We start from the raw sequence: 20511 nt of genomic DNA on the forward strand, positions 1-20511 counted from the left end.
TTTTGTACCCTACTGGCACGAAAACTATAAAAAAAAACATGTAATATTTACAGACGGCCTCCGAGAGATCCATCAGAGGATGTTTCCTTATAATAATACCAGACATCATACCGGTTTAGTTTAACACGTTTTATTTGATACAGTAGACAAATAAAGATACTGTTCTCGTCTTTTCATATAAGTGTTTAAAAAAACCCAGTATGGATTGAAATGTCAACGAAGCTTTGACATGATGAGCTGTTTCTGATGTTTAGAATTCACTCAAAACATTTACAACAACAAAAACGTTTCTTTGTTAAACATCCGAAATGTTGCTCCATTTCCCTTGAGATATTCCGAGGACCCTGCGTGAAACGTTAGTGTGAAATGGAAAAGAAAATCTTGAAAACTTCACGTTAACTCTGACACCACTGTTCAAATAATATTTACCCTGACTACGTGTGTTGTGCGTTACAGAAATGACAATGTGCAGCTTTCACCTGCAAACACTGTGGCACTGAAATGGGAAACCCTAAAGTTGTCAGACCTGTTTCAAGAGTAACATTCAATATTCTTCATGCGGTGTTCAAAGAAAACAGACAACCCCCCAAAAAAAGGCACCAAACAGTCCGCCAAGCAACAAGACTCCCATAAAGATATCACTTCAATTGTGCACCCAAACGGGTTGATCAGTCCCTCAGCCAATAGCACTTATAAACATGGGAATGGGCACAATACTCTGCATACAAATAGACTTTTTTTTAGCAGATACACTATGTACAGGTTCAATTATTACATTAAATATCAACTTAAATACATGGCCAAAACATTAAATAGTCTGGTATATAAATACTCATATTTGTCAAAGCAGGCTTATAGGATTTTTCTCTCTGCAGCAACCAAGAATAAAAACTTGCTTGAAAAGTTTCATTAGACTTTTCTGACTGTAGTAATCAGTCATACTCAGAGTTAAGGCAGTTTAGGCACGGCTTTTTATTTTTTTTAGCAGTTACCTTGAATAATTTATACCAGTTATAAAGATGACAGGATTTTGAATCAACGAGTCAGTGCTAGCAGGAAAAAATATAGTGGCACAATTTCTATATGAATCAGGGAATACGTACTTCAAATGTGGATCATTATCCATTTAGTTACAAGAAACCCCCCCCCCCCATATCCTCTGGCAGAATAATTGCAGGAGACCCCCTGCTTCTCACTTCTGGCTGTGTGCTCTAAATGATTGTCTCTTTCTAAACAGCGGCCCTCATTTCCAGTTTAGATCTTAATGTTGGCATAAAGTTCATCAATCATGTCTCTGAAGCGGCTCCGAAGCTCCGCCCTCTTGGCCTTCAAAGTGGGTGTGAGCAGGCCGTTCTGGATGGAAAACAATTCGGTATGTAACACAATATCTCTCACCTGCAGAGAGGAAAAGAAAGGGCAAAAAAAAAGAAGTCAGCTTATAGCTCACAATTTGTTTTTTATGAAGGAATTTCAGAGTTTGACTTTAACTTTATGAGCAAATGAGAAAGTTAATTTCACATTGACTTTTGTACATTTAAAAGCAAAAATAGATTTCTTTAAACTGCTTTTGACCAACCTACTGCTCAAATCTGTAAAATCTAAAATATAGTGCTACAAAGTAATTAAACATGAAGTTATAAAATATAACTGATATTTGAGCTTTTGATTTTATTTTTTTTCCCAAGCAAATAGAGCAGATACATGCAGTGCACAAATAATCCACCATGGGGCATAAAGCATGGGACATTTATATAGTATCAAAAAAGTCAATCACTGACACAAAAAGGGATTCTTTATCTTTTCACAATTAAAAAAAAAAGATTGAAATTGTTAATGATAACTAAACAGGGATATTTACTGGATTGAAAGCAGAATTTTGGAATCAAATGTTGATGCTGTCAAACGGATCAATAATCACCTGCTCAAAGGACTTGAGTCCGGCTTCTTTTCCCAACCTCAGAAGGTCCTCCAGTATGGCATTCTTCACATCCTACAAACCATCAGAAATATGTTAGCACACAATGCACATGGTGATGTGTGATTTTTATTGCTGACATTTAAACACCTCACCTGGTTTTGGCACAGTTCAGAGTAGGATCCTTCAATCCCTTTTTTCTTGAGCCAAAGTGGTAAAAAGTCAGGATCAGGTACCACGATCCCCACCAGGCAAGCCTGACAATTACAACATGGATAAAAAAAAATGATCAGCACCACACAAATAGTACACAACTAGAACCAACAGATAAAACAAAACCGGTCTGTTTTTTTTCGAATGAGCATCTTTTTTTATTGTCAGCGCTTTCTGATGAATACCTGTAAACTGTCACCATGAACAAATATCTGAGCCACAGGATCACTGAGGCTATAGACGGTTTCGATTTTCTCAGGGGCGATGTATTCTCCTTGTGCCAGCTTGAAAATGTGCTTCTTTCTGTCGGTAATCTTCAGAGTACCATTCTGCAACAAAACAGGAGAAAAACAACTTCAAGTTAAGCTGCAATTAATACGAACACAATGGACATACTAAAGCCGCCTATAATAAAGCTCCACTTACAGGAAGCCATTTCCCGATGTCTCCAGTGTGCAGCCACCCGTCCTGGTCGATCGCCTCTTCTGTTTTCTCCGGATCCTTTAGGTATCCCTTGAAAACATTTGGTCCTTTGACACATATCTAGAGAGAAAAGATGATAAATGTGAAAAAGCAGATTTCCAGACATTCTTACCTGCGGGGATATTTGAATTGGTCAAACTTTTAAACCTGCTAGTGGCACATGTTGACCAAATATTGGATAGACATCCATAAAGTAGAAAACCTCAGCAGGTCAAAGTTTTAGACTTTCCTATGAAATAACTCGATGTCTACTAAATATACTAATGTGCCACAATAATCAGCTGCTGTCTTGTTTTTATAACAATCAGTGTAATACTGGTATCATCCCTTTAGCACTGCTCAAATATATCTTCACAAATGCAATGTAAATCAATTCACTGAATGTGTTTGATGGAAACTGAAGCAGCATTGCTCACTTCTCCTTCTCCATTGGCTGCCAAATAATTCATTTCTGCCACGTCCACCAGTTTGATAGCATTGCAGGGCAGAGGAGGTCCAACATGACCTGCAGACACAAGATCATGTTAGGGTTTTTTTTACCCTCCAAAGACAGAAAAGAGTCAATTTTTGTATACATACACCTAACAAAAGACAAAAGCCACATGTAGTAGAGGTTTAAGGCTTTACCTGCAGACCAGTCCCCGGGCACTGACATGGAGCAGCCAGCTGTACATTCAGTCTGACCGTAGCCTTCATAAAACTGAAGTGCAAAGTATGTTTTTAGAAACATTCACGGAGGCAAAAACAATCAGTCATTGTTCAGTGAGATGGGACGTGCGTATGGCTCACCTGACAGCCCAGTGCAGCTCGTAGAAATGTCAGGATGGTAGGAGAAACTGGTGCTGCTCCTGTGATCATGAGTCTGACACGACCGCCCAAACTTGCCTGCAAAATGTGAAATAAACGTAAAAGTAAGACTCAAAAATAGGAAACTGAAATATATTTATTATATATATTTATATATTTATTATTTGAATTAAAACATTACTGTAATACTCCTGTCACTAGTGAAAGGTGTTTGCCCAACTTAAAAATGAAGGAAGACGTTTTGTGTAGTTATTAATATCAAATAAGGAGTACAAACATAGAATCTAAAACTTAATTTTATTTTCAAATACCAAATATGATTTATCTCTGAATACCAGGTTCAGTTGTAGTTTTTTAAGCTAGCACGAGGGGTTAATAAAGGTTATAGAACAGCATTTAAATGGCTTGAAGGAGTCGGCTGTGTTCACCTGGACTTTTTTGAAGATGAGTGTGTCCCACATACTATCTTTTCTGACCACACCACTTTTAAGGTCTGCCTCCTTCCTCCTGAAGGCAAAATCGAGCAGCCACTTCTTCAACGGTGTGTTTGCTTGACTGAATACCTGTGGAGGATTAAGGCAAAAAACAAACAAACAAAAAAAAAATATATATATATATATATGAGCGTTTGCCATAGAGAGCCAGATTAATATTAATGGTTTTAGGAGACACCACAAGATTTTTAAATTTCAGATGGACAAATTAGTAAATTAATGGTGTAATTTTATAATACACACAGGCAAAGATCTCTTTTAGATTTGTAATCCAGAATAATTTAGAATTACAGATCAAATGTTCATAAAAAAATGAGTAGACAAAAAGAGAGAAGACTCACTCCATAGCTATGACTTTTTGTAGATATTTACATCAACATTTCATAAACTTTCAAAAAACTTTGTCTGACCTTGTCAAACATGCGGTTGAGGAGGCGTGGGACCACAGGGAAAACTGTCGGCTCCAGCGTTTTCAAATCATCCATCAGAAGTCGAATGTCTCCTTGGAAATACCCGATTCGAGCCCCATGAATGAGAATGACACCCTGATGAGAAGAGAGCTGCTTAGTCCAAGTGTGAGTTTAATGTCCGCCACAAGGGGGCAGTGTTTGATCTCCACTTTTTTACGACATATTCAACATGTCCCAGTAAAGCCCGCTGCTTAATGTTTTGCACTTGTAGGATGTTACTGATCATGCTGCTTAGAAGTTAGCTTGAAGGTCACAGGCTATTTAGATATTTGCAAATGAAAGATCAAATCATTAAACAACTATTAAGGACATTAGGTTGACTCACACGTGCATGTTTTTTTTTAGTTTCACATAAAACAGTTGTCATTTAAAGTTTCAGATGGTTTGGTGTAACTTAACATCATTTTTGGCACATGTGCCAATTTAATACATAACTTTTAGTTTTTGTAGCAAAATCATAACAATAATTAAAATATTATACTATTTAAGGTACCATATATTTAGGGCAATAAACATGTAACTTAAATTAACCTCTCCTGCATCATTATTACATTTGGTTTTAAGAAAAGCAGCAATAAAACTGTCAAAATAGTTATTTCAAAAATATTTAAATATCTGCACTAAGACTAAGTAAATGGTATGCTGAATTTTGAATCCATTAGGTTTAAACTTAGTTAAGATCCTGAGCTCTAGGGACACATTTTATTTGTAAACAAAGTATTTCATTCCCATCTCTAAACCCGACTGACTAAATTAACTCAAAGGGTCATTACAATAATACAAAATGACTTTAAACGATAGCTTAATAAGAGAGAAGAAAACACATTACACGATCAAATGACCTTGGATAATAGTCTGACACACTTCCTGAGACTCATTTAACTCCACCTAAAATGAAATAGTAAAATAAGTCCAACACATACCTGTACAACCCTCTCAAACATGTGAGCTAGGGGGAGATAGGATACATGAATGTCATGGAGGTCCAGCATGCAGTGTACCTGCAGAGGACACACAAAACAAAACACGTGCATGTTTGCAGGTCAAGCGCCGTGTACTGTACCTCCACCACCCTCTCAAACATGTGGGCCAAGGGGAGGTAGGAGATGAGCACATCTTTAGTGCTTGGCTTCAGTGTGCCCTGGACAACACCAAACACAGGCGGAGGAGGAGGAGGAGGAGGAAGAGGAGGAGGAGGAGGGAGGAACAGACACAGGGGAAGGTATAGAGTGAAGTAAGACAGGGAAAATAAAGGAGGTCATAGAGGATCAGACAGGATCCGTCAAACAGAAAAACCACCAAACAGCTCCATTTTCAGTTTCCTTTTTTCTTATTCCCAGAAGTCCAAACAGTTAAAAAAAAAAAAAAAAAAGGCACACATTTATCTGCAATTTGAATCTCTATAATTAGATTCATGTAAATAAAATTTAAACATGCTCTTTTAAGGAAGAATGTGTGACATTTTAAACTAATACAGCAGAAATCATGAGTCATGACTGTCTACAATGAGTTAGCAGCTCGAGTCACGCCAGCTGTATTTTTGTTGGAGCTGTGTTTACTTCATGTTCACATGGACAGGGCGGCCTTGTGTATAAAGCTGTTTTAGTCAAGGACTAGAGAGAAGAAGAACATACTCACTGCTTATTTGGATATCACGTGAGTGTGCTAACATTAGCCTGCTAATGCAACAATGCAGGACACAATTACAGCTGTGTTGACATGAAGAGTTGCATCATTTACTTCCTTATATTTGATGGACAGTTGCAGATTATTTCGTTTAATATGTGCTATTATCCCTGAATAATTAAAAAAAATGTGGATAGTATCAACTGTGGCTCTAATATAAGAAGCAAGAACATGGAAGAGCTTATTTGTTGCAAAGTTTACAGCAAAAAAAAAAGATTGCTCATAAGCAGGGGAATAATTTAAGAGTGAATAAGATAATGTGCATTCACTTTAAAAGAAAATCATATACTGTACACATGCAGCTGTACAGTCAGAGGACACTGCCAAGAGAGAGTTGGTGAGTAAAGCAGAGAAAACCCTCCAACCTATAACAAGGGAGAGTATCATCAAAACTACACGATTAAAAAATATCATTGATATTGCGATTCATTTCTTTGAAGTCTGGCTGTTGTGTTTGTTTACCTCTGTTATTTTAATGAAAGCTGCAGTGTTGGAGATGACATTCCCGTGAGTGAGCATGGCACCTTTTGGATTTCCTGAAAGGGAAAATGATGGTCATGAATATACACAAAGTTAAATAAAATAACAGCGGTAAAGGGTTAAAGATGTCACAGGTTGTGTATTTACCTGTGGTTCCTGATGTAAAGCAGACAAGTGCCAGGTCTTCTGGTTCAGGAGGCTGTAATGAAATCACAGATCTATACTGACGCATCAAGACTAAATGGCAATCGTGCAGGATGCTTTATATTAAATTATACTCTCTGGTAACCGAGGAGGGTTTAGAAGCTGTCTTTCCGCATGTGATCAAATGAAGTGTTCCTCGTACTCACCACTGGTTTTTGATGGTGTGCTTCACCAAAGGCCTGTGAAAATAAACACAACCTAAAATGAGATCTCCAGGAAGGGCTGATAATAATCAGGCGTTTAACAAACAGCACACCGGGGCCTCATTTCCATTTGGTTCTATCAAGAGCATGGCTGAACAACAGCGTACCGCAAATAGAAACAGCAAGAGTCAAATCTAATTTTCTTTTCACATGTTGTAATACTGTACAGAAAGATTACGATGTAGGAGGGTGGAGACAGCTTTTGAATTAAAGATGAGGCGATTATGATGTTTGTAATAATGTATCTCTATTCTATTTGGATGCTTCGCAGCTCGTTGTTGTCTCTGTTCATTGTGCTGCTGTCTTGGCTCGGACAAGTTTTGTTCCTGGTTAAATAAATAATAATAATAATAAAATCTCACCTCAAACTCCTTCAAACTCAGGATCTCGATACCACTCTCCTTTCCACGGGTCACCAGGTCACTGTCGAACTCCTCAACGAGCACAATCGTCTTCACCGTTCGTCCCTTTCCATCGACACAGTCCAGAATCATCCGTGCTTTATCGGGTACGTCACAGATCACGGTTGCGATTGAAGCTGAAGAAACCAGACGGAACAAAATCAGTTTGTGTCAATATCTGTGTCCTCGATGTAAGGCGCTGTGATGGCACCAAAGGTGGTGTGTGGTGAGCATATGAAGGCGCCTCTCTGACGTACCTTTGTCGATAACGTAGCCGATGGCCTCTGTGCCGAGGGTGTCGTACAACGGAACTGCCACCATGGAGTATGTGTAACAGGCCAGCTCAGATATGGTCCACTGAGAGACAAAACACAGGAAGAAGGGACACAATGAAGACACTGAGAACCTGTGAAATCAAAGGCCTCCTAATTTGAGTTGAGTCGAACAATATCAAATGAAGTCATGCATGCAGTGTGACAGTGTGTAAGTCTGGGAGGGCTCGAGATGGTTATTAAAAGAATCACCATCGCCAAGGTGATGAACTATAAGTTGTCTCTTGGTGACACTTACTGGTGTTATTTTTACTGTCACGTCCAGCCTCTGCTTTGTGTACATTTCCATTTTTACTTTATTACTTTACCAAAACGTCCTTCATGTCTAAAAGTTCACGATGAACTCTGGGTGAGTCACCAAAGAAAAGTCTATAAAAAAAAGGGCAGACTCAGAGAAAAAGAATGTAACTTAAAAGGTGTTGTCAACTCCACATCACAGCCATAATGCACTTGATGAATTGACAGTGTGACAGCACTAAGCACTCACACACTTACTGGGAACATGCCTCAAAAGGTGGCGGTTCATAAACACAGAAGCAGATTGACCCTGCCAAGCTGTGCTTTTGTTTGGGAAGTACTCGTATGCTTTGCTGGGCTAAAACTTGTGTGAACTTTTCAAATAATTAAGGAGAAAATACAATTTTGGTTAATATATTGACTATTTGATATTAGGTTCCAGAGAATTAGATTTGATCTTGCACAGTTTCTGTCAAGACTTCCAGCTAATTCTTTTATTTTTTTCCATTTCTCTCAATTATTTAAATCTTCAGAATTTGTTTTCATGGCATTTAGCTTTGTTAACTGACCCATGATTGCAGACATTTTCACACTGGGGGGGGGGGGATTAACCCACATTACAAAATGACGTACACATTACAGACAGGGCTTTGAGGACAACAGTTAATGTTTTTAGAAACTTGTGCAAACAAAGCCTAAAGGACATTTTTCATACCTCTGGTCTGTTCTGGGAAAAGATGCCAATGTATTTGTCTCCTGTGGGAGAGTGTCCTCTTTGGAGGAGAGCAGAACCGAGGTTCTCAGCTCTGTCTGCCACCTGTGAAAGACAAAAACAAGGAGTTTTTTTCTCGTCTCGTATCATAGACAAAAATGATGATGCAGCAGATTTTCAGGTCATCTCACCTCTTTATAGGACTGCCACTCGTACGGCTGGTTGGGTTTCCTCGACCCTAGACAAGGTCCGTCATCTGCAAAATCAAAGTTAATCTCACTGTAATTCACATTTAATGAAGCAACTGTTTTCATAAATCAGGGAGCCTCATATGCGGCTGATATAAGAGATGCTCTTACTTGATACTCTGAGCCCTCGGAGGAACACCTCGTATATCGTACGTGCATCGCTGTAGAAGTGCGTCATCAGCTCGTGGCTGTCATTAAGTGCTGACCTCCTTGCACGTTCTCCCCCCTTCAAGGAAAATACTAAGTTAAGACGAGTACTGGCTGAACCTGTGGAAAGATTTTTTTTTTTTTTTCCCATTTTGTTTGAAGTTTATTACAGCTTTGTGATATTTTGATTAACACACAGACCTGGATCCCCTGTCATATGTGATGTAGCAGACCATGAATTACAAAGGTTGTTTAAGCTATTCAGACGAGAGAGGGAGATCTTCAAAATTAACTGAGAGACTCGGTTTGGTTCTGTCACATTAGTTGGAAGACCAGAGTAATGTAAAAATAGAAGATAAAACACTTAATTAATAAAAATGTTATAGCTTGATTTCCCCCCCCCTGGAAACTCCGGATATTTATTTGAAAGAGTTCGTATAGAAGTTTAACATCTGCAGACTTCACCCTGAAACCTAAGTGACAGATCTACAAAACAGACATTTTCCTCTCTGGCTTCTCTGACTTAACTCCACTGGATTTCAAATCTTTTGCTGTAAAAAAAAAAAAAAATCAGGATTTCCACTGAGTATATCTTGTCTCTGTTTGTAATAAGGCCTTGACGGAAGGTTAAACCTAATGGCTTCACTCAAATCTAATCTTCTCCTTTTAATCTGGGAACATTTGACCCATAAATGTCATGAACCATGACTACCATTTGTCACTTTATGATAAGCCATTTATTGAGCAGTTGACGTTAACAATTCAACAATAAAGGATTTATGTAGGTCTGCACTTGTAGAATAGAAATTTAGCACTCAGTGGCATGAACGCAAGAACTGTAACTAAAAAGTAGAGGAAGGATTAATAATTAAATTTTTTCCACCTGGCCACCCCAAAGTTTTCTGTACTATAATAATCTTAAATCAAGATTGTATTCATTATACATCAACCGTCCATTTAAAAAATGTACCACTGTAAAGTATACCTTATTAGAAAGTGTTACTGGAAAGATAGAAGAGAAATATCCCTTTTCAAGCACAGCTAAATGGAACTTTCTTAGGTTCACTTTTACTATTACATGACCTTTTAGCTCTAATTGTGAGAAAGTACGAAAGTGAAAGCTTTTACAATAATTATAAGAACTTTCCCAGCATCCGCTCAGACTGGAGAGACTGGAGAGGATCCAGTTAACATTCCTGCTGAATGAGATCTGCTGACTAATTTCCTTTTTGTGTTCCAGCAGTTGCATCACGTTTCAGTTATTCCTCCAAAACAGATGGATATATCATCTTTTTCCGTGTCGTACGATCCACATTGCAGAGATTTCATTCGGGATATTTGATATCACCATAGTTACGAGGAAAAAAAAAAAATCACTTACCGGCATTTCTACTGACTGCATCTCAAGGTCACATGGTGGTTTGAGCGCTTTTGGCTGGGTGGCAAACCAGTATGTGGTGATGGCAGCCAAGGCCCCCATGCCCATGAGAGCGTTGGTGGGTAAGCTGCGGATATACTGCCGAAGATCATCCAGCTCGGGCATCCGCAGCTGTCTCAGGACTTCCTGAGTCTGCATCGTGGTTTAACACTGACCCTGCAGAGAGATGCAGACAGAAACTCGCTTTAAATTTTCAGCATGTTTGTCTCAGATCTCAGTCAGACTAACATTTCATAAACAATCAGCAATGCTGTTCCCACTTTCTGCCTTACGGATGTGGTGATGCAGCAGGATGTAGTCATTTTATCTTTTTATCAATGGGCCTCTTATTTCAGAGCATTACACAGCAAAATGAGAGCAGCCATTAATGTGAAGAATAAAGGTCTCATTCATTCAGAGTCTGTTACAAGATGTTCACAAATACATGAAGTATTGGACACAACCAATACAAGATCATCTTTATTTATTTAAAAAAAAAAAAAACCTGCTCTCCTTTTGACTTTTGCATATTGAAAGTGTGTTTGTCTCTTATGCATAGTTTGGATGAACAGAAAGGAAACAAAGGATGAAAGAAGGGGGATATAAAGGACAGCTGTAACACTCTGTGATTAATCCTTTAGCCTGTTACAGAACTGACTAATGGATTGTCACTGTCCATAATCAATGAAAGGCTTTAATGAATTAAAGGTTTAAAAAAAAACATTCTCGTTTCATGCTCTGTGTTTTGTTATTTGAATAAAAATTGATCATTAGCAGGGTTTGGACAGCTGGTTAAATAAAACCAGACGTTTCATTTCCTGTGATGGGCCTTTTAAAAGTTTTAAGAAACAGCTCAAATGATGTATCAAATAATGGAGTCATTTTTTAAATTCATCAAATAATACTCTGCAGAAAAGATGAATAAAACAGAACGTTTCAGCCCCAGGGTTGCCTGATGTACGAGAACTATCGTATATTTGTGCCATCATTTTGCCCTCTTCATGATGTACGATCAATAATTGCAGAAAAGGCCAAGTGTATGAGCATTTTGCAATTTCAATGTCACCTCCAGCAAACATTGTTTGGGATTTGAGAGCAACCAATCACATCAGCACCATTCAGAGCCTGACCAACACACCCTCCGCTCTGCTGCCAGGCTCTACCTGCCAATCAAATCGTCACCTGATGCCAGAATCTACCTGCCAATCAAATCATCACCTGATGCCCTGCTCACGCCTACGGCTCGTTTCCCAGACTGTAGGAAAACACACTTCACAACAACTTAAGATGCTACTAGCGTGAAGCAGAACAATTTACACTTGAACATTTTGTTCCTTTGCTCGTTTATCTCTTCTTTTTTTTATATGTAAGATAGTTTTGAGTAAAATAGGATCAAACAATCAACAAAGGCCCCTTGACGTAATGGATGGTTAACTGCGTCTTTTATCATTCAGGTATCAAAAATATTTTTTAATCAGCATTTACCCCAATTTCTTAACATCTTTCATTCCTGCCCCTACTAATCAGAACAGAGATCAAAGTCTTAACATTTCACAGTACATGTATGCTTACCTTTTTTATAAGCACACTTCTTGAACTTTAATAACACAGCACAGTCTGGTACAAATACGTCTTTCTGACACAATAATAACAAAAACAGGACAAACAGTGGGAAACCTAAATGAAACTTAAATGGATACTGAATCAGTGTCCTGCCCTTTGGTTCAGAGATGATGAGCATTAAAGTAGTCGCTCATTTGAGTTGGGTCATTTTAAAGACAGGATGAGAGATTTTGTCAGAAACCTTCCTTACATCACACAAAATGTCACAAAGTTTCAGAGAGCCTCCTAAAAGCAGAAACATAGCGATCTAATCTTTGTGTCATCCTTCAATCGAAATCCAAGAATCTATCCAGCTTTGATCTTGTACAATAAAACAAATCTTAATTTTGATAAGATTCATTTATATATTTGTATGTTCTCTCACCATGTTCAGGTATTGTTGTTTTATTTTTGCCTTCAAAAAAAACTAAGACCTGCGGACCGTTAGAAAAGAGATGCGTGCAACTCGTAATAAAACAAGTATTAAAGAATTACTAGAAAGAGCCAGACATCTGAATGACCTTTGTCTGGACTGCTTTCTGTTTTATAAGACTGAGAATAGGCTTTCTTTGAGAAATCCATTCAACTAAATATTAAGATTTATTGCAAAGACTAACCTTAATTTCAACAGTTTGAAAATACATTTCTGTACGTCTTCGATTTGTGTTTGGGTTTGTTCTGCGCTTCAACAAATGCTATACACAAAAGGAAGATGTGTTATCCTTTACAGCAGCTGCGCACTTGGACACCAAGAACAGGAAGGAAATTTGACTCCAGTCTACACGGTGACATAAGGACACGACCACTGACACAATGGATGAGACACTTCTCGTTTCTGAAGGGAAGCGATGCTTTCTGGCCTGTCAAGACATACACTAAATATATGGTAGTTTCACTACATCAGTGGTTTTCAAAGGATGTCTGGATTCAATGTTAAAGACTTTATGAGATGAGCAAGTGGCATGAATAACAGTGTATAACCCAGCAGGTAAATGAACAAATGACCAACCAATGCAGGGGTAACAATTGACTTCTCACCTACTTCTATTATTAACGCAGAGCCCATGACTGACGGGACCAGTGCCAACTGGGACAAAGTATTGCAGAAGGATGCAGAACAGGTTGCTAGCTCAAAAACTGACTATTAATGATGAGATGCGCAGTCACTCTAAAGTGAGCTGAAAGATAAATAAAAGACCAATGATACTGGAAGATTTTTCATCAACAATACAGACACAAACATTCATTTAGGCCTTTTCACTCTATTTGTCCTTCAAATTATGAAAATAAAATAATGAAAAACTGCCCAATAAACCTAAAAACCTCCCAAAGTCTTTCCAGGTATTGCTATAAGCCGCTCCAACAGACAGGGTAATCCCTTCTGTGTTGGCTTCAGGAAAAACGTATACACAGAGGAATATTTTAGCATTGATTATTATTATTCACAAGTGGAGACATAATAAATCTTTGTACTCACAGTCCCAAAGTGTGTATACGAAAGAAAAGTTAAAGACTGTCCAGAGGCGGAGAGGTGTAGTTATCTGAAGGCCCTGTGCTGCTGCAGCTGCTATTAGAGGGACTCACACTGACCTCTAATAGGCCTCTGAGGTTCTCACCACTATGAATAGCAGAAACACGCCCCTCCAAACAGAAACACAGACGTGTGAGGCAGAGCCAGCCACTCACTGGAGCACAGTTCAACCAGCAGGTAGATTTCCAATCCCTGGAGGTTATCTGCTGTCATGAGGGTTGTTTTTTTTTCTGTTGTTCTGGATTACAACAACTGGCTGTCAGGTGTGCTCATGTCTGTTTAAAAAAACAAAAAAAAACCAGTGGCAACAAATTCAATCAGAGTTATATGACCTGGAATAAAGTGAGCGCTTATCTGAGTTGTTAGAACATCTTTCAGTGGATGAGCAGTATCTCATCATACATGATATTATGAACACAATGCTTTCAAGAAGTCCACATTTCCTCGTAGTTGAACACAGGTTAAATGACATTCCGTTTCCTGCATTTCCAACAACTGAGACATTACTTCGATGGTAACAGTTTGCACAGTTTACTGTACATGCATACTTTTCTCCTCTGCTGAAAACAGAGAAAGAGGCAGAGAGCCTGGGAGAAAACTCAGTGTAATCAGCTGTGACTGTAGAAAAATACAAACAGACGTGTGACAGACACGAGTATGATGCTGAATCATAGTGCTGAGTGCAAATGATGAATTCCCCCATTATGTTCAACATAATTTGACGTAACGATATTGATTATGTAATATACACCGATATAGGTCATTTCTTGATATTATCTGTAGTTTAAGGATGCTATAATGTTAGGTAATGTCAGTTCTGTATTTTATTTCATCACACTTTAACCTTCCATTACTTAATCATAATCATAATCATACAGCTCACGCGTCATCAAATCAACAGTTTGAACTTTATTTTCCTATACATCATCCAAGTAATCTACCAACTTACAAACAAGTTCCCTGCAATTGTAGAAACATCTAGATTTGCGTTTGGTAAACAAAAACTGAAAGCTGCCACAAACGTTTACATTCATCACTTGACAAAACCACAAAAATGTCCTCAGATTTGTTAAGATCATAAAAAATTAGCTCATAGTTCACAGTTCTTCACAGTCACGCGAAGTCTGTTCTTAAATGTCTTATTTTCTTTTTACAAAAGTAGCCCAAAACCCCAAAGATCTTCAGTCTGCTGTCATCTGTGACACAGAGAAGAAACAGACATTTGAGCATGTAGCACTTTTGCATTGAAGGTCATAAAATTGGCCCATCATTTCTACATCCATTTAAAAATTAACTTATTGTTGCAGCAAGAGAAGATTTCATCAAGTGCTGAAGGGATAAAGGTTGAGTTGCATCTCTAAGCCATTACAGTGTGTCTCAATAGTGTGCGTTTTTACGTCAGATGGCCAGCAGCAGGCACATGTCACAATGTCCTGCTTAGTTGAGAGGTTTTTGAAGGCGAAAGGTACTCGAACAAACCCTCCCCCACCTCCCACCACTCTCCATACTTGGCCTGTGAGAATGACAGGCCAATGGCAGAGCCAGCTCACCAGTCACCCCACACCCAGGCACACACAAGACATTGAGGGGGAAAAAAAATTGGGGGAGAGGGGAGGGAGGTCAGCTTGGTCAATCGACATATGACAGAGACGGAAGCTTGATAGCAAGACTGCAACTGTAGTTTTCAAAAAAACACCCCAAGCCCCAACCAGAAAGGAAACACATGCTTTTTCAGTCACACTTCCTCTTTAATGCAAAGAAAAGTGACACATTCGGAAACCAAAAGCAGCGTGATAGCATGCACCTTGTCAGCTCTGGTCCTTAGACGCAGGTCAAGTCGTTTAAGCTCATTATAGCCATCTTATCACCCGAGGATTAACACATGGAGACTTTAAACAAACAGAACTTAATCTTATTTTAACAAGATAGTCCCTTTCAAATCTCAGAGACGGCCTTTTCTTAGCTGCTACAATAAATCAGCCTACACAATGTGTGACTCAGCTTGAACAGTGTTTGGTCGATTAGTCGATTACCTGAGCTAAAATAAGAAAGATGCTACAATGATTCATATGATATACCAACTTAAACAACAAAACAAGTATAGAAACCTTTAGTAGTTTGTTTGTGGTGCACGTTAGCATCTTCCGTTACCTTACTTTAAAGGCAAAGTAGCACATCAGATCTGCAACAGCTTGATTTCTCAACTTTTCTCCTCATTCTTTAGATCTTAAAAGCTCATTTTAACACAAGAACAATGTTTCTTTATTTAGCATTTCTCTACGTTGTGCGCTAACATCAACTGTAAAGATGATAACTTATTGTCACATGGCTACAGTCTTCTACATATTTTCGTCTCATTTAAAATAATGGAAACATGGGGCGCGCGCACTAACCACTGCGCCACCAGCGCCCCATGTAATGGAGGCTATAGTCTTCCAAGCGGGCGGCCCAGGTTTGAATCCAGCCTGTGGCTCCTTTCTCGCATGTCATTCCCCACTCTCTCTCTCTCTCCCTGATTTCCGACTCTATCCACTGTCCTATCTCTACATTAAAAGGCACAAAAAGCCCAAAAATAAATCTTTAAAAAATAATAATAATAATGGAAACATTAATAAAGAGTCGGTCAGAGGCAGCTTTTTTCAACTAGCGGTAATTCTTCATTCAGCACACAAACTGCACCAGCCTCTAAAGTTAAGTTTAAGCTAACATGGGATGAGGCTAAGCAAGCATCGATAGTCTTTGCAAAGCTTTAATTGTCCAAAGTATTTAACAAAGTATCTTTTTGTTTTGGGCTAAAAAAAATGAAATGAAAAGGTAAACAATCAATATGCATCAGTATGTGTAACCACGTGGGCTGCAGTGTATTCAATCCATGCATGAACTTGACAATGTTCTTCCTCATATAGAGGGGGAAATGTAATGTGAAACATATATTGTCTGAGATTCTGAAGAACAAACAAATTTGAGGTATAAAAATTCCTATAAATTGAAAAAGTCGGCTCAAGTAAATGCAATAATAATGTTTAAAAAGTTCTGTAGTTCACTGAGGACATTTTTTTTCCCCATTCTGAAACTGAACTTTTTGAGACCACTATGATGAAACAGGCGGCGGCGGGGGGGGGGGGGGGGGACCAGACACATTACAACAAGCTGCTGTAGTCTGAACTTTCAAATTCCTGGTACGAGCATCTCTGAACTTGATGAACCTGCTGATATGAAGTCAAATATGAGCACAAACATGGGTTCAGCATCAATCTGCTTAAAATGCTTTATGTTGATGTTTGAAAATCACTATAATGACTTGTACAGGCCACACTGAGGGAAATAGTGTTTATAGAAGGACGAGTCAATATATTGTATATTGTGTAGGTTTACAGGGACACAACACGAGGAGACTCCAAAGCAGGATTTAGACCATGTTGAGTTGATCAGAGCTGAGAATGAGTTACACCCTGAAGGCAAGTTGTAACAGCATGAGCAGGAAGAGACAACCTTAACTCCCTCAACACACATGCGCTGAGTGACACGTAGCAACAAGTCAATTAAATATGTACATTATGGTTACAGCTGCATCGTCACTATGACGGCTAGAGCCTGGATTGCTGTTTTAGTTCACACGTCTTCATCTACCCTTCTGTCCATCCTCTCCTCTGGCCACATTCACCCCTGGGGTGGTTTGGGACACTAAGACTAACCTTGCACAAGACAACCACGCTCCAGTGTGCAGGTCCTGACCCCCCCCCCCTGATGAAACCGCACACCCCAGTCACATGGTGACTCAGTGGAGAAATGCACATGGCAAGGGAGGGTGGAGGATGGGATTTGTGGAACAAAGGTCATGCACCCTTCAACAGCCACCAAACACCAGGACGAACAAACTGTACAACGCAGGTCAAGGGGGACATGCTGTCATTTAATAACTCTACACAAAGTTGAATCTGAAGGTAACCTAACGGTGACAGCTGGCTAACTGACAAAGTTTTGTTTCAGTTCCTTTAGTCACAAAAAAAACCACTAACTTTCCCTCTTGATCAAAACTGCTTACTCTCCAATTCTTGAAATTGAGGATGGAATTATTTTGTGCTGATTAACCGGGCTAAGCAGGCAGAAACACAGCTCTACCTAAAACATGTCTAAACACAAAGTGGGATGACTACAGTTTATTTTTGTAATATCTTATTTGTAATGGTATGTTGGTACATTTTAACCTTAACATCGACATAGGGAAAACCATCTTCAATCATCCCTGCAATCGTATATTTATTATCCCATCAACACAAACAGTTGGCAGTATAACTTTTTTACTGAGCTGCAATCCCTGCCTTAAAAAGGCCCCCGCCTAAAAGATGGTGCTCTTCACTGTTTTGTAAACATCAGCTAGCACAGTCCCAGCAAGCACAAACCCAAAACAGGCAGAAGGGCTGATATAGTGGTATTCCCATGTGATGACTCCTTCATTATAAACCCAAAGTGTCTCCTCTGTTTGCCATAATGAAAGCTTTTCCTGTACTCAATGGCAGGGAAACAAATATATGATTGAGTGGACACAGGTGCTTTATTATAGTCCAGGAATGTAACTGCCCTTGTGAATGCACAGCATGGGTTTAAGGACATCACCTAGTGTTTTTCAAAAAAAAAAAAAATCTGCAGGAGAGGAAAATGACTCCCACTCAAACAGCATTCCACAGATTCCTGTCAGAGGAAGCACGCCACTGAGCTTGAACGCCTTTCTTTAAGAGAACCACACACCTCTGCCCCTCAAGGTTTTCATTTATCGATGCTGGCAACAAAAAAAAAAGGTCCGGTCATGATTTATTTCTCGTCACTTTACGTCAACCTTACTTCATTTTAGAGAAGGCTGGGGCTCCTCCCCTTGTTCATAACCCTCCAAAAAATATCTGAACAAGTCACTAACTGTCTGTCCCTGCATGTCTGCTTGTTTCTGTTATGACAATAAACAACATTCCCACTTCCAGTAGAACAACGCCTGTCACTCCAAAGTACACCGTTACGTATAAAGTCATACAACTGTTTCCCCACTTTTGATCTCTGAAGTTTAGTTTCCCTTCCTTCATGATAAGCTTTTTTTTTTATTTATTAAGCACAAACAGAAAATAGGGCAAAGGATCTCTCATCACCAAACTATCTCGCTGTGTTTGCATGCTCCACTTTGATACCAACGACATTTTGAGGCAATCTAACGATGGCAGTGTGATGAAGGGGGAAACCTGACGGGACAGGCATTTACATTGTGATAAAATGACGAGAGGAAAGTTGAAAAGGAGGCCAATACCCTAAGAGACAACAACAAACCATGCTGTTGCTGGCAAGCTAGATAATTAATGAACCCGGAGGTCTGTTGTGCTAAAAGCCGGAAATGTATTTTACCTTAATTTGAGGCTATTTGGTTGAGCCAAGTTGGTTCAAGCATGGTTGTAATGTTTGGTGACTGTCATTTCTATAACCTGCAAATATGAGTAAATATTTTGTTTATAATTTCTTAAAAGGTTAATCCTCAAAACAATAGTTGTTTTTTTTTTGTTTTTTCTGGTTGTGCTGTCTGCATAAGGACTGAAAAATACATAGGCTATGCTGCAATACCTCGCAATTCTAATGTACCCAAGGCATGAGAAGTAAATCTAAACTTCAGGCTCGCAATGACGTCACATTCAACTCAAACAAGTGTCACACCATAACATCGCACTGTATACGGAAATGAATAAAACTGGATCTGGCTAAATCCTGCAAAAACAAGCTCTCGTGTGTCGTCTCCTAGTAACCGCCTAGTTTGAGGTTATCAGGTCAGACGAACATCCTGAAACAAGTTGGTATGCCACGACATGCGCAAGATAATGGTCGCATTGTTCCTCTTGTCCACTCCTTGTAATCTCATTTTACTAACACACATCAGAGTGCAGGACAGTTACAGGAGGGCGGGGGGGGAGATTAAGCAACACGTAATGTTTCAAAACAATATGTATCCTGACACACACACACACACTTACATGCATACATACATATCAGCCTTGTTGCTACGTGTCCATATCTTCTAAATGTCAGAGAATCACATTCATACAAACAATCATTTCTCCGCCCCCCCACCCCGGTCGAAAACGACTGATATCGGGGATGAACACGATGTCCCAGTTTAAAGACTGAACCCATAGTCGATGTGAACGTGAGCAGATACACGGAAATGAAGATGAGATGTGGAGAAAAAGGCATTAACGTGGCTGGACTCTCGTCAATTTAAAGCCACGATAAAAAAAAGAAGAGCAGCCCCTCTTTTTTTCCCTTAAAAAAAAGAAAATCAATAGTTTAGAAGGCAGTCGACGTTAATGGACGATTGTTTACATGTGGTAGTAGATGGGTAATGTTTCCACTAACCTGTGTGCAGCGACAGATCCGAAGATTTAGACCCTGATTCTTGAACCAGCAGCAGCAGCAGCAGCAGCAGCGCACTACGCTTTGTTCAGCTGCTGCCGCAACAGCCAATCAGAGGCCGACGCACATGTTGCTTCGCATAAAGTATGAAAGGCCCGTTGTAATTGGCTAATCAGTGATGTCAATTAAGGTTGTAAAGACCGATTGAGATAACGACACAAACAGATTGATTTTTATCAGAACTAAATTTCATTCCCTGCTTATCCTCTGCGTATGCTTAATGAGTACATTTGCACAAATTGATGATCCAAAAGAGAGCCAATATATTAGAAACCTAGGACAATTCATTAAAAGAGCATGACTGCATTAAAAAAAAAATAAAAAAAATAAGTAAATAATGACAAAAAAGTAAAAACTCTAAGATTATTAATTCCAGACCAACAATCTCTGAGTAAAGCACAGCAGCAGCAAAATCAAATGGAGAAAAAAAAGACGGATCAACTTGTTGTCTTCTGGTTGTATGGGTGTTCATTACCTGAGCCTAC

At 39.1% G+C, this 20511-nt stretch overlaps 1 protein-coding gene across 4 annotated transcripts; it reads right to left on the bottom strand.

Annotated features, from left to right (window-relative positions):
• Positions 1–114: 114 nt before the first annotated feature.
• acsl1a (acyl-CoA synthetase long chain family member 1a) lies at positions 115–20083 on the bottom strand. Of its 4 annotated transcripts, none has more exons than XM_020656796.3 (21): positions 19970–20083; positions 10414–10626; positions 8997–9111; positions 8829–8893; positions 8641–8742; positions 7614–7713; positions 7318–7493; positions 6899–6931; positions 6696–6747; positions 6531–6604; positions 5306–5383; positions 4323–4457; positions 3847–3981; positions 3401–3496; positions 3239–3311; positions 3028–3116; positions 2555–2671; positions 2314–2457; positions 2071–2172; positions 1919–1990; positions 115–1395 (listed from the first exon to the last, which is right to left on the bottom strand). In XM_020656796.3, exons 2-21 carry the CDS (start codon positions 10606–10608, stop codon positions 1255–1257), a joined length of 2094 nt encoding a protein of 697 aa, XP_020512452.2. In that variant the 5' UTR covers positions 10609–10626; positions 19970–20083; the 3' UTR covers positions 115–1254. The 4 variants fall into 4 exon arrangements, with proteins under 4 accessions (XP_020512452.2, XP_020512454.2, XP_020512453.2 ...); XM_020656798.3 differs by lacking the exon at positions 19970–20083 and adding an exon at positions 13738–13857; XM_020656797.3 differs by lacking the exon at positions 19970–20083 and adding an exon at positions 13529–13681.
• Between the last annotated feature and the right edge of the window lie 428 nt (positions 20084–20511).

The sequence above is a fragment of the Labrus bergylta genome, chromosome 1 (genome assembly GCF_963930695.1).
Source record: "Labrus bergylta chromosome 1, fLabBer1.1, whole genome shotgun sequence".
Lineage (NCBI taxonomy): Eukaryota > Metazoa > Chordata > Actinopteri > Labriformes > Labridae > Labrus > Labrus bergylta.